The sequence below is a fragment of the Thermothelomyces thermophilus genome, chromosome 1 (genome assembly GCF_000226095.1).
Source record: "Thermothelomyces thermophilus ATCC 42464 chromosome 1, complete sequence".
NCBI lineage: Eukaryota > Fungi > Ascomycota > Sordariomycetes > Sordariales > Chaetomiaceae > Thermothelomyces > Thermothelomyces thermophilus.
Genome location: NC_016472.1, coordinates 8,447,739 through 8,460,765, shown reverse-complemented (window position 1 = coordinate 8,460,765; position 13,027 = coordinate 8,447,739). Strand labels below are relative to the sequence as shown.

Here is a 13,027-nt window from a genome sequence, read left to right as displayed (position 1 = left end):
CCTCAAACATCGTTGGTTCACCCCTGATGAAGGCCTCAAGGTTGAGACAGTGTGAACCGCACGGTGTCATGGACACATTTGTACTGTGCTGCCTTGTCTTGGCCTGGTGAACCAGTCACCTTATGAAGTCGGATTCTTTTGTATGTGGAAAGTCACCAGGTTGATGCCTCCACCGAGTGGAAATACAGCTGCACGAACACCAAGTTAGATTCTGAGCCCCGGGAAACCGATCGAAACCTTGGGAAAGCACGACTCATCGCTGACAAGAAATTTGGGAATTAAAAATAAGAAGTTGTAAAAAAAAATGAGCGACACGTGAACATAACAACTTCTCGAGCACGCAAATGTTGACTCGTCTGATCCGACTGAGAGCACTCCGGATGTCAAGCCCACTTACTCCCAGGAAGCGCAAGTTTGACCAGACCTCCATCTCGGCCCAAGCCGCCGCCGAGAGGCCTCTCACCACAGCTCCCAAACCTGCACCTCAAGCCGCAACCCCAACCATAATAAGCACGAGCACAACAAGCATACCCACAACCAAGACTACGGCCGCCATTGCGATGACGACTACGTCCGCCATGGCCGCCGCCAGCAACCCACGCCCCACCATCACCCCCACCATCACCCTCACCCTCACCCCTCGGGAAGAACAACTCAGAGCTCTGCTCCTGGGCGCGGCCAAATTCATCGACGACCGGGACCTTGGATCCTCCCGGGAAAGCGCAGCACCGCCGGGGCGGGAGCCGCTGGTGCTGCGGTGGGCAGGAGGTTGGGTGCGCGACAAGCTGCTGGGGACGGAGTCGCACGACATCGACACGGCCATCAACGCCATGACGGGGGAGGCGTTCGTGGACGGGCTGCGGGCGTACTGCGACGAGCCGGACCGGCGGGAGCGGCACGGGCTGCGCGCCGAGGACGTCGGGCGCCTGCACACGGTGCCGCGCAACCCGGACAAGTCGAAGCACCTGGCCACGAGCACCATCCGCCTGTGCGGGCTCGACGTCGACTTTGTCAACCTCCGCCGCGAGACCTACACGGAGGAGAGCCGCAACCCGACCGTCGAGTTCGGCACCGCCGAGGAGGACGCCCTCCGCCGCGACGCCACCGTCAACGCGCTCTTCTACAACCTGCACACCGGCCAGGTCGAGGACCTGGTCGGCGGCCTGGCCGACCTCGGGCACCGCCTGATCCGCACCCCGATGGACCCGCTGCAGACCTTCCTCGACGACCCGCTGAGGGTGCTGAGACTGGTGCGCTTCGCCAGCCGCCTGGGCTTCCGGATCGACCCTGCCGCCGAGGAGGTCATGGCGGACGAGAGGGTGCTCGGTATGCTCAAGGTCAAGATCTCGAGGGAGCGGATCGGGGTGGAGCTGGAGAAGATGCTAAAAGGTAAGATTTTATTTTTATTTTCTTTTTCCGGGACACAATCAACAACAGAAAAAAGACACACCATCTCGACTTTCCAATCGTGTCGGCGCGACGCTCGCGCGTTCCTGCCCGAGTGCGGAGAGATGTTGGAGGAGGGGCGGAAACTGACAATACAATCTTCGCAGGCAAACGGCCCGTCGAGGCGCTGCGCCTGATCGATAGGCTCGGGCTCTACCACGCCGTGTTTACGGATCCCGAGCGGGCGGACATGCCCAAGCCGGAGACGGCGAGCTGGAAGTCGGCATACGAGTGCCTGGATTTCCTCGAGGTAAACAAAACCCCCGGCTCCATCTACGACCTGCTCGTCACCAGCGAGGAAGCACGGTACTACGGCTGGGCCTTGGCGACCCTCACCCCCTGGGAGCAGCTGCCGGACGATCCGCCGCTGAGCTCGGGGAAGCCTGCGCTGCCGCTCCCGACGCAGGCGGCCAGGGAGGGCTTCAAGGCGCCCAACAAGCTGAGCGACGTAATCACGGCTGCGCACCGCCACCGCCCGGCCATCCTGCGGCTGAGGGACATTGTCCGGGACAGGAGGGAGGGCCTCGACGAGCGGGACCGGTTCGGCATGGCCATCAGGGACTGGGACAGCCGCGGCGGCAACTGGCGGCTGCAGGTGCTGTTCGCCATCCTCGTGGACCTGGCCGAGCGCGTCGCGCCGGCAGGTGAGAAGGGAGGAAGCGCCTCCCGGGACGACGTGCTGGCCGAATGGCAGCGGTTTCTCGACCACCTCGTCGAACTGGACGTGATGAACGCTCCCTCGATCAAGCGGCTGGTCGACGGCAAGATCCTGGCCAAGGAGCTGGGGGTCAAGCCTGGGAGATGGACGGGGCCGGCCCTGGACGTAGCGCTGGCATGGCAGTTGCGGAACCCGGGGGTCGAGGACCCGGCAGGGGCCATCGAGGAGGTGCGGCGCAGAAGAGAGGAATTGGGCATTCCTTAGACTATAACTATGTACGTAAAACACGGCGCTGAACAGGCTCGGGGGTTATGATTTGTCCAATATCAGGTCACACTAAAGCAATGGTGATGGAAGTAACAGAATCGGGCTTCCTTTTGGCTCCCAGTTGTTCTTTTTTTCTTTTTTTTCTGTGTTCTTATTCTGTGTACGAGATTCGCTCCAAGCGAGCGTCGCTGCGCGCCTTGTTTAAAACCTGGAAGTTTCTCACTTTGCATTCGAACAAGTGAACTCCATTGAAGTATATGTTTCGGGCGTGCCCGAAAGACGGGCAACCCGCCTCAGGTCTGCAGTGGGTTAAGTTCTGTATTACTACTAGGTTCCTTAGATCAGATGGGCCTAAGGCCGCCCGACTCGGGTGTTTAGGCGCTGAACGGAAAGAAGGGTAAGGAGGGTCAGGTTGCCTCAGCCACCAAAGTTACAGTGGGCTTCAGCGCTCACTTGTCGTGCCGGGGTAGAAAATAGCGGAGCCCCGAACTAGAGCCAAAGGCACTTTAAACCTCCAGGACCGTGGGGCAGTCACAGTAGGTGGGGCTTGAATCTGACTTCGAAAGCCATCGATTGCTGCTCCTTGACATTGCAAAGCCCGATCCTGGGCATGGTGCGGACCCGCATTTGATGTTCTTCTGGGCCTCTGTCGAGTCATTTTATTTACCTCCTCGAGGACCAAAAGATGTCGTGGTTCGAGCGAATCGCAGCAGAAGCAGCGCACGTCGAGAAGAAGAGCGAGGGGACGACTCCTCAGGAAGTCGCCAACAAGCTTGCTCAGCGTACGTTTGTCAAGCAAGCACCGCCCCTGAGATATGAGCTTATATATATATATGATGATATGTATATATATACTCGTGCATTGAAACGCGGCTGCTGACCAGTGACACGTCCGCACAGATGTTCCTCAGTCCTTCACTCTGCGAGAGCTCGCGGATGCCACGAGAGAAGTGCTCGGCCAAGCTCGTGCATCGAAACAAAGGGTGAGGACAAAATACACGCTTACCCAATGGTCAAACACAAGACAGGGGGGAATTAGTCGAACGAACTGACTAACTGAATCGTTCGTTCGTAAGAGGGAAAAGGCCGGGACTTGCCTAGTCTCACTTCTTGCTTGCCTGCGCTGTGAGGACCGAATCGCCCACGGAGCTGCCGGAGACGACGAGGACGCAGTCAAGGAGCTCGCGCTGGGCGTGGCGAATGTCATCGCGCCCGTGGCCACCCAACACGAGGAACTGGATGGGACCGGTCAACAGACCGAGTGTATGCTTCGGTTGCCTTCCCTTCTATCCCCGACTCGAGCAGAGTCTGTCTTACTAACCTCAGCTAACTCACAGTATCGGGCCAAGAGCTGCTCCAGCGCAGCGAGGAGTTCTCTGAGCAGTGTCGGGATCTGGCAGTCCCCGGCGTCGAAATCCTCGAAGCGCTCGTGAAGCGAACCGCCAGCCCGGTGCGGCTGGATGACGAGGTCCTGCTCACCCTCCTCGCCTACACCGACGAGACGCGACCCCAGCGGCCGAGCACGGAGACCAAGGCGACCGCCGACAGACTCCTGCAGCAGCAGCTACTCGGCGTCCCGGGAGCGCCTACCAAGGAGCAGTTCATCACCGAGACGGTCCTCCAGACCTTCCTCCGCCCGCTCTTCTCCAAGTCCAAGCCCTCCACCATCACGGCCTCGGGCCGCAAGGCCGAGTACGTCGATGGCGCTGCCAGCCGGGCTGAGAGCATGCCGGACGACACGGCCCAGACGAAGCCGTGGAAGTTCACCGACCTGCGAACCATCCCTGCGGTAGGATGGGCGGTGCGCGAAGCAGATGTAAGTTTTATTTATTACCCCAGTCGTAACTCTCTGACTCTCCGGGACGGACTCGAACAGAACGGAATCAAAAGGGGTATCTCTTTGTGAACCAGCACTATCTAAGAAAAAAAAAAAAGAAAAGAAAAAAAAGGGAACACGCGCTAATTACTAATGCCAACCGACCGACTCAGACCCAACTCATCGCCAAGCACTGGCCCCTCTTCATCCCCGTCCTGCTCACCCTCGTCGACGACATCGCCACGTCCGTCCGCCGCCGTGGCCTGCTCATCCTGGCAGACTTCCTCGGCAAGATGCCCGACAGGACCCTACACGACACGGGGCTGGCAAAGGTGTTCGAGGACGCCGTCTTCCCGACGCTCGCCTTCCTCCCCGGCCTGACACCCGAGCAAGAGTCGGTAGAGCTGCTCGGCCCGGCGTACCTCGCACTGCGCAGACTCGCCGATAAACAGCCTGCGGCGGGGAAGGACGGGATCGCGGGGGCACCAAAGAACACCCTGCTCGACAAGATGCTTCGCGAGGGGGTATTCATGGGATATTTTCATGCCAAGGAGCATGTCAACATCGTGGAGGTGCTGTGTCAGCAGACAGAGACGATACTGAACGAGATGGGCGTGCATGCGGTGAAGCATCTCAAGGTGAGCTCCCCAGCTCTCTCTGCTAGCATATTTGAGGGCCCCGAACTCATATCGGCGTTCCCCCCAACCCGTCCCTTCAGGATCTCGTACCTATGTGCTCGGCAATAATGACAGACCCTTTCGCCCCGGTTGCCCCCCAGGTGCTCCTCTCGGCCATCAAGGCCTTGCAGGCAGTCCTCGCCAACTGCTGGCCACGAATCCCTGGCTCGCCGTGGCAAGATGAAATCATCAACGCCCTCGTCCTGTGCTGGTTACACGTGGCCGAACACGATCGCCATCCAAGTAGCGAAATCCACACCCAGCTCGAGAAAGAACTGCTCACCACGTCCAAGGTGCTGGCAGCCGTGCTCAAGACGGCCGAGGGCGAGGGCGAGGGCGGGGCGGCGATCGAGCTCTCGTCGCACACCGCGCCGCTGGTGGAGAAGGACCCCCGCCTAGCTCCGCTCTTCTTCTCGTCCAGCTAGCCGAGCTCCTCCTCTTCGGCCCAGTCCGAGTCGGACTCTCCTCCGCGGACTCCCCGCCCCACGACTCGGCATCGCAGCAGCCACCAGCGCCAGCGGGAGCAGACAGCGCCGACGGCAACTCCTAATCCACCGGCTGCTGTTTGAACAGGCTCTTTCCCCTCAGCCACTTCCGATACGCCTTGTACCGCTTCTTGAGCGCGTCCTCCTCGGTAACGGTCAGCGGGTTCTCCGGCAGCCTTACCGTCTCGGCGTACAGCACCCAGTCATCCTCCACCGCTTCCCCTTGATATATCCCACCGATCCTGGCAAAAGTTTCGGCACCAGCACCGCCGGTGCCATTACCCCCCCTTCCTTTACTCCCCCCCTTGAGCCCCTCCCTGCCCTCTTCACCGTTACCACCACCAACAAGAAGAGAAGAAGGGTCAAGGTAGTCTCCCACCGCCCGCCCCAGTCCCTCCTCCTTCCAGGCGCCGTTCACGTACTCGATATACTCGGGTTCGATTTCGTCTTCTGCGGGCAGCAGCGACCTGGGCGACGAGGAGACCACCAGCGGCAGGTTCTGCGGGTGGGCGACGTAGCGCGCGTAGTCGGCAGCCTCGGCAGCACTGACGGTCGGGTTAAGCGAGTCGCGCACGACCTGGGTGAAGGTCTGCTGGGCGGCCCGCGACTTCTCGAGAGCTGTTTGGTGCGGCTTCTTCTCTTCTTCTTCTTGATCGTGCGCTGGCTGACCCTTTTCTGCAGTCGCTAGGTTGGCAGAGGTGTGGCCGGCGGACTGGCGGTGAGAACGATGGCTATCGTGGTGATGATTGGGATAGTGGCGGGAGGCGTCGTCGATGCTGTTGTTGCGGCTGTGATAGTGATGGCTCGAGTTACTCGGGTAGCGGTGGTGGTAGGGAGAGCCAGGGCGATCGTGTGACTGGGTTCCATCGGGCGCGTTCTTTTCGTGCAGCCAGCGGTGGAGGGACATGCGACCATTGTTGGAGGCGGTACGTGTATGGGACGGCGACTTCTCGTTGACGAACGATGATGTCTCGGCGTCATCGGCCGTGCGGGCGAGGTCTTGCGGCGCAACGGCGGTCGTGTCCTTCCTGGCCTTCTTTTTATCGTGAACGTCGCTATCGGCTTCCGTTCGCACGCGAAACGGACTGAGGTCATAGCGGCCGTCCTGGGTCGACTTGAGGGGTATGTATTTGATGGTCGAGTTCATCTTGTAAGGGAACATCTTGAGAAAGGAAGAGAGGGTAGACGGACGGTAGTATTCCAGCCAGTAATCATCATAGGCCGAAACCGGGTTGTTCTTGGATGCCCGAGGGATGGTCGGATATGGTGGAATCACGCGCTCCTTCAAGAACTCGGGGGTGTACCAATGAATGTAGTCACGTTTCCGCTTTTCCAACCACGTCCTGGGATCCTCGTGATGGAGGTAGTAGTCGGTGGCAAGGTCCCACAGCATGGGCTGTCCCTGAGCAAAGATGTAGTTGCCTAGGAACAAGTTGTAAGCCTCTTGGCGCTGTCCATCCAGGAAAGAGTTGTGGTAGTAGCGCTTGAAGCTCTCAATCATGTCGCGGGAATGACTGGTCCATTGGTTGATCTTGCGGTAGGTCTCCATGGTGTTGACCAGTTGCGACCCGCCGTACTGCACCGCGATGGTGTCACCGTGGTCGTGATACATGTGAGTGAACAGGTTGACGGCGTCGGTGTCGTATTCTACCGTGGTATCCCCTAGGATGCCGAGGGCGTGCAGCTGGTAGCCGAGTGCCCTCTTTCCGATGACGAACTGGGCCGCATTGGTACGGTCCAAGCAGTCGATGCAGTTTGTCCGCGCGACGCCGTTCTGCACCCGGATCGGGCTGGTGTGGCCGTCCCCGTTCTGGAAGAAGCCGGTCGTGTTCAGGACCTCCTCGGCAATGCTCTCGAGCGTCCCGATCACGTCCTGATCGCGACTCTTGGCGGCGCGCGACATGTCCCAGGCTCGGTAAATGATCTTCTTGTCGGCCGGCAGGAACTGGTTGAGATAGGCGATCGCCCGGGTGTACTCCTCCAGCAGCTTGCTCTCGCGCGGGGTGCGCTCACGCGCCTTGATCAGATTCAAGACGTAGATGGGCGCCCCGTACCGCTCGAAGAGATTGTCAAAATGCAGCGCGGCCGCCGAGTAAAAGGGATCTACCAGGTTCAACTCTATCGGCGGCTTCGGGGTAACCCCCGTGTTGTCCTGTGTCCAATGGAGCGGGATGGAGCCGCGATGCTGCAAGTAAGAGGTGTATGCAGGGCTGGCGAAGAACTTGGGGCCCGGCGCGTGGAACGAGGTCGTTAGGGCCTCGGACACGATCTGCTCCGTCTCGACATCGTTGGCGACGTATCCCAGGTCGTTAGCACCCCTCTTTAGAAACCTGGCGCCGGCGAAGAAGCGGCTGCGTCGCGCAATGATGGTTATGTGGGCAGTCCTCCCGTAGACGGACACGGCGGCCTGGTCGATATAGCCATGGATAATGGGACGGCACCAGTCAAACGGGGCGTTGAGTGCCCTGACGGCCGGCTGGAGCAAGTGATGGTTCCAGACGAACATGGTGTTCAAGTCGTCATCGGCAGAGCAGGGACTGCCGTTGAGCAGCGAAGCTCTCTCGCGCGCGACGTTGTGCTGCAAGCTGCGGGTGATGTCGTACGAGTAGCTGTAGTAAAACGAACGAGTCAAGTCGAGGTGGTTGAGAATGCCCAGGAAGCGCGACTCCTCGGTGTTGCGCTGGTCTGCCTTGAAGTTGGGCGACGTCAAAGGGATCAGCTCGGTGCCGTCGATCTGGTAGACATAGTGGCCGCCGAGCATGGCGACCGTGCTCTTCTTTGTGATCAGCAGCATATAATACGGGCCGGTGAACTTGATGAAACCCAGCAAACCCCACGTGGTGCACCGCAGCTTGAGCCCACCCGTGCCCTTGTTGCCGTCGTCTATGGTGTCGAGCAGTTGATTCATGTCCTTCTGGGTATACACGGTCTTGTCCTCCGTCATGCTCAGCTCAGAGGCGTCATCGTTGGTGCGGTCAATCTTGAGGATGCGGTAGCGCTTCTCGGTCACGTCGCCGCCGACGATATAGAAGCGGCTCGCCGTCTCATACAGGCTGAACCGGTGCATCCTCTGCTTGGGTTTGGGCCGCCGCCCCGGCCCGTTGCCGACCCCCACGCGCTCTTCACTATCTTCGTCGTCCACCGACTTGGCCAGACCCGGGCGGGACTGCGGATCGGGACTTGAGGTGCGAAGAAACGGCCGGGCAACGGCGGGCTCGTCTTCATCATTGTCGTCCCCAACCCCGCCAGGGCCTGCTCGGGAGGGGGCCGAGGCCCCGGACGCGATCGAGTCCGCGTCTGCGCCGGCATTGTTGTGCAGGGGCGGGAAAACGGGCTCGGATGTGTCTTTGGATTCTGGAATGCGTTGAGGGATGTCTTGACGGGGAGGCGACGCATCCGACGGGGGCGCTGCGCCGATGGCGTTGACGCTGGCAAGCTCCGTTTCGACCGTGTCAGCCATGCTGGTCGGTCAGCTCTGAGCTCTTAAACTCCCATATGTTGGCGGTCAACATTCGTCGAGCATGCGGCCACCAGATGCCGTCTGCAATACCTAGATAGGTATGCTCTGACTTGAACCCGATTGGGAGCGCCGTTGGTGGAGCGCCGTTGGTGACGACAACGGGCGGGAAGAGTAACCAACCCCACAGTATGCAGTGGGCAAGATCGCGGTGTAACGCTGGGGCAACTACCCAGACCCCACCTTGTTGTGCTATGCTAGCTGAGGTAACTATGTACAGAGTAAGGTACAGTACACTCAATGTTCTTGAGCCTGTATTTTGGAGGCTAAGGTAAAGTTGTTGCGCGCTTCGCCCTTATTGGCATGGTCTTTGCCGTTATTGGGCGCCTTTTTTGACACCGCGAGTTAATCAGTGTGGTGATCCGCCGAAACAACTTTACCTATCTGTATGTTAAGTGATGAACTGTCCGCAGCCAAACACTTGGAGATGATGCGAGGCAGAATTAGGAGGCGCTCCAAGATCGAGGCGATTCTTACAGAAACTTTCTGAAGCGCATGATGAACCCACATACAATAATATATATACATATACATATATACATATATACATATATATATATATATATATATATATATATAAAGGCAGTACTGCATCAGTTACAGGATACGTCTTGTATACAGAGTTATAGCACCTCTTCTGCTAACAATTGTGGGGCGTCAACCAAACCCTGATACAAGCATCATCCAAGGAAGGTTAAGAGGTCGGCCAAAGCCTGTCAGCTGCGTTATTTTGTACAATGATATGCTGCTAGAGAGAAGAGAGCGCTACATGGCGTCGGGTCTATGATGCCAGACAGCTACTCCCGGTTCTAAAATGCATGACATGCTCCCAGACAACTCATCACATGGTTCGCTAACACGATGAACAACAACCCACCCACACATCTCCCGCCGCTCCCTTGCCCTGCCGTGTCCTTAACGGATATCCAAACACGCTCTCCCACGCCACCAGTCCTTGTTTCGATCCACAAAACAAGGTTCTCAGATCTTGGCCTTGGGAGCCTCGAGCGTGGGCATCAGCATGTCGCGCATATCGTTGGCGGCCTCGTTGAGGTAGAAGCTCATCTTGTCGCTGCCGAGGCCCTTGGAAACAACGTTGAAGTTGAGGCTGTGAAGGAGAAAAGAAAACGAGTTAGTCACCATATATACCGGCAAATCCCGACACAGGAGATACGGATCAGGAAGGGAAAAAAAAACCAACCTGTTCTCGTTAATCATGTAGGCGATTCCAAAGCCGTCGTCAATGACCTGGCTCCACCCGTAGCCGTTGAAGTACTCGGAGCTCAGCTGGCTGGTCGAGAGGTACCAAGAGGACGAGTAGGCGTAGGCGGGGTCCTTGTAGAGGGCGGGGACCTCCTGGCCGGGCTCGAGCAGGCGCTTAAGGCCGAAGAGGTGGCGGTCGACGCCCTTGCCGTCCGAGGCGGCGCTGATGTACTCGAGGTGGGCGTCGATGGCCTTGCGGAAGAGGGCGACGCGGGTGGCGTTGTCGACCGTCTCGTCCGCCATGGCGCGACACCACGCCACGCTCTCCTCCGACACGGAGCGGCACGTCTCGGTGCGGCCCTGCTGGAAGCGGCGGGTGGCCGCCGACTCGTATGTCGGCCGGTTCTTGCCGTACATCTTGAAGTAGGCGAGCTGGATGATCATCTGTACGTAGGCGTCCGGAGAGCACTTAAACTTCTTGATCAGGCCCTTGCCGTAGCCCTGGTATGCCTGCACGGCGAGCTGGTGCTGGCCGATGACGGCGTTGAAGTCGCGCACGGCGCGGTCGATCTCGGCCTGGACCTCCTTGGTGACGACGAACCGGATCGGCTGGGGCTCGGGGAGGTTGGAGCGGACAGTCGGGTCGGAGAAGTCGAGCTTGTTGTTGAATATAACGTCATTGACGTAGTCGTTGAGCCGGTGCGTAGGCGTACCGTCCATCATGCTGTGCTCGCCCATGAAGCCCGAGGTTCCGTTGTCGTTGACGATGAACTGCAGCGGCTTGTCGTACCACCGGTTCTGGCCGTCGCCGTGCCAGTAGGCGTGCGCGCGCTCCTCGAGCGTCACCGGCTTGGCGTCGTCCAGGCAGACGACGAAGGAGGCCGACTCGATCGCCTCGATCGCCTTGGAGTTGGCAGGGTCGGCCGCGAGGAGGATGGCCCGCGCGTCCGTCCACACGTCGCGGTTCTCCGAGGTCAGGGCGCCAACGGCCGGGGCGCGCTCGCCGGCGAGCTCGTACACGCGGCGGAAGGCCTGCTCGAGCTCCGAGGTGTTGAGCTGCTTGCCGTCCACCTCGTGAGCGACCTTGAAGAACTGGTTCTTGCGGATCACCAGAATGTGCTTGTTCTGGGCGGGGTCGAACTTGACCGGGTAGTCGGCGGGCTTCGCGGGGACGCGGCTGGCGTTGAACATCCACTTGTAACTGTCCATGCAGATGGGCAGCTTCTTCATGTACTCGGGCTCAAGGGTGCCGGTGTCGACCTGCTTCTTGAACTCGAGGGCGGCCGTCGTGAGGGCGGCAGCGCGCTTGGCAGGGTCGCGCCGCCTCCGGTCGTCGCGGTGCGAGTAGAAGTAGCTGACGTAGGGGACGACGGGGTCGCGATAGCTGAGGTAGGCCGCATCGTTCCACCACTCGTAGAGCCAGTTCTTGATCTTGGGATCCTCGCGCCGGGCGATCAGCTTCTCCTGCAGCTTGCGGCCGGGGCCGTTGGGGGCGATGAACTCCTGCACCGCCTTGTAGCTGTTCTCGAGCTCAGGAGGCGTGAGGAGGGGCTTGAGGGTCTTGAGATAGCGCGCGGCGGTCTCCTCCAGCGTCGGGACGGGAAGGCGGGGCAGCGAGTCCTGGAAGCGCAGCATGAGTCCCTTGGATTTGTCCTCGACATACCCCGCTGGGAGGGAGCTGCTATTCCGTTTGTTCGCAGGAGCCATGGCTGTGAATCTCTGCAGGTGGCGGAATCAGCATCATGATGCGCGAAGAAAGAAGCAAGCAGAGGCGCAACTCCGCGGGATGGAGGGGAATGGAAGGAAGAAAGGAAGGAAGGGAAGGGGAATAGGGAAAAAAAAAAGAAAAAAGGAGGGGGGGGGGGGGGTGGGGGAACGGAATCAAGAGCAAATCCAAACACTAACCAGAGGCGTAGCCGTGTGTTTGGACAGGTTTCGAAGAGCAGGAGACCGAGCCTCTGTCCTTGCAATCGCGGCCAACATCCCAACTTCTGTCTTATCGTCGAGCGCGACGCTGGAAAAGCACGAGCTTTAGGGAGTGTAGGGAGTGGAAAGGAAGGAGACGAAACGAGAAGATAGCTCGCAGACGAGGTTGGCTTCGGGCTCTCAGACAACTCTTTCTCTCTCTCTCTCTCTCTCTCTCTCTCCCTCCCTCAGGAGCAAGACTGGCAAGACACCTGGAATCTATTGACACAAGTCCGGGGGTGGTGGGGTCGCTTCTTGCCAGAGAGCCGCGGGAGATTGGCAGTGCAGGATTCGGTCCTTTGCGGCACACGTTCTCCGTGTGCGAGCCTAGGTACTTTCTAAAATTTCAGGTCCGAGGCCGTCGCAACGCATCGGCAGCTGCTTGGGTATGCGGAAACTGTGCTGTGCACACTAATGGAGACCACGTCGGAGAAAGCGCGCTCTGGGTTGCCGCAGCGTGGGATGCCGGGAAGGTCTGGCCGACGATGGGAGCCCTTTGGCCCGAGCCGAGGCTAATTACCGTCTTCAGCCATTGAATGCCCGGCTCGCCGCGGTTGCGGTGGGGCAGGGCAGCGGGGATGTCTACACTAACTCCTTGCAACTCGGGTGGCATGTGCTTCAGTGTAATGAATGGGCTGGGTACTTTACTCTGCTACGAACCCAAGTACGGATTACGACTGTGACCGCCAAATGCCAAGTCCTCTTTTGCAGTTTTTTAGGCCTGTACGGAGGTTGGCCACGCTTTTCTGACCCCACTGTACTTGCTGTGGTAGTTAGCTGCTTGCAGGATTGGCTTGATGCGCTTGGCTCCCCGCCACAGCTCGATCAGCTCGATCAGCTGCTCCAGGCCTACCCGAGTCCGGACCGCATCTGATGAACTGCCTTGGTAGGTGACTAATATGCGGTCTTCGTCCAAAAGACCCAACCTTAACCGACCAGTTGAGCATCAAACGAAACAAGAATACAACCACCCTACTTACTGAACGGAGCTTT

At 59.1% G+C, this 13,027-nt stretch overlaps 4 protein-coding genes across 4 annotated transcripts; 2 read left to right on the top strand and 2 right to left on the bottom strand.

The window, feature by feature from the left end:
• Positions 1-90: 90 nt before the first annotated feature.
• Positions 91-2,583, top strand: MYCTH_2298716 (uncharacterized protein). Its single transcript, XM_003660368.1, has 2 exons — positions 91-1,389; positions 1,554-2,583. The coding sequence occupies exons 1-2, from the start codon at positions 579-581 to the stop codon at positions 2,366-2,368; spliced, it is 1,626 nt and encodes a 541-aa protein (XP_003660416.1). The 5' UTR covers positions 91-578; the 3' UTR covers positions 2,369-2,583.
• Positions 2,584-3,056: 473 nt separating this feature from the next.
• On the top strand, positions 3,057-4,933 carry MYCTH_2051209 (uncharacterized protein; the record flags this gene model as incomplete). The annotated part of the gene is made up of 5 exons (XM_003660367.1): positions 3,057-3,153; positions 3,272-3,354; positions 3,448-3,634; positions 3,709-4,187; positions 4,361-4,933. The coding sequence occupies 5 exons, from the start codon at positions 3,057-3,059 to the stop codon at positions 4,931-4,933; spliced, it is 1,419 nt and encodes a 472-aa protein (XP_003660415.1).
• Positions 4,934-5,171: 238 nt separating this feature from the next.
• Positions 5,172-9,012, bottom strand: MYCTH_2298714 (uncharacterized protein). The gene has a single exon (XM_003660366.1). The coding sequence runs from the start codon at positions 8,807-8,809 to the stop codon at positions 5,411-5,413; it is 3,399 nt and encodes a 1,132-aa protein (XP_003660414.1). The 5' UTR covers positions 8,810-9,012; the 3' UTR covers positions 5,172-5,410.
• A 446-nt stretch (positions 9,013-9,458) lies between these two features.
• MYCTH_2298711 (uncharacterized protein) lies at positions 9,459-12,540 on the bottom strand. Its single transcript, XM_003660365.1, has 3 exons — positions 11,975-12,540; positions 10,068-11,788; positions 9,459-9,974 (listed from the first exon to the last, which is right to left on the bottom strand). Exons 2-3 carry the CDS (start codon positions 11,774-11,776, stop codon positions 9,848-9,850), a joined length of 1,836 nt encoding a protein of 611 aa, XP_003660413.1. The 5' UTR covers positions 11,777-11,788; positions 11,975-12,540; the 3' UTR covers positions 9,459-9,847.
• Between the last annotated feature and the right edge of the window lie 487 nt (positions 12,541-13,027).

Excerpts from the sequence above, each read along its gene's own strand:
- MYCTH_2298716 (XM_003660368.1), top strand. The coding sequence starts at position 579 with ATGGCCGCCGCCAGCAACCCACGCCCCACCATCACCCCCACCATCACC. Across the intron at positions 1,390-1,553 it reads GCTGGAGAAGATGCTAAAAG|GCAAACGGCCCGTCGAGGCG; the intron begins GTAAGATTTTAT and ends CAATCTTCGCAG.
- MYCTH_2298711 (XM_003660365.1), bottom strand. The coding sequence starts at position 11,776 with ATGGCTCCTGCGAACAAACGGAATAGCAGCTCCCTCCCAGCGGGGTAT. Across the intron at positions 9,975-10,067 it reads TACATGATTAACGAGAACAG|CCTCAACTTCAACGTTGTTT; the intron begins GTTGGTTTTTTT and ends TCTCCTTCACAG.
- MYCTH_2298714 (XM_003660366.1), bottom strand. The coding sequence starts at position 8,809 with ATGGCTGACACGGTCGAAACGGAGCTTGCCAGCGTCAACGCCATCGGC.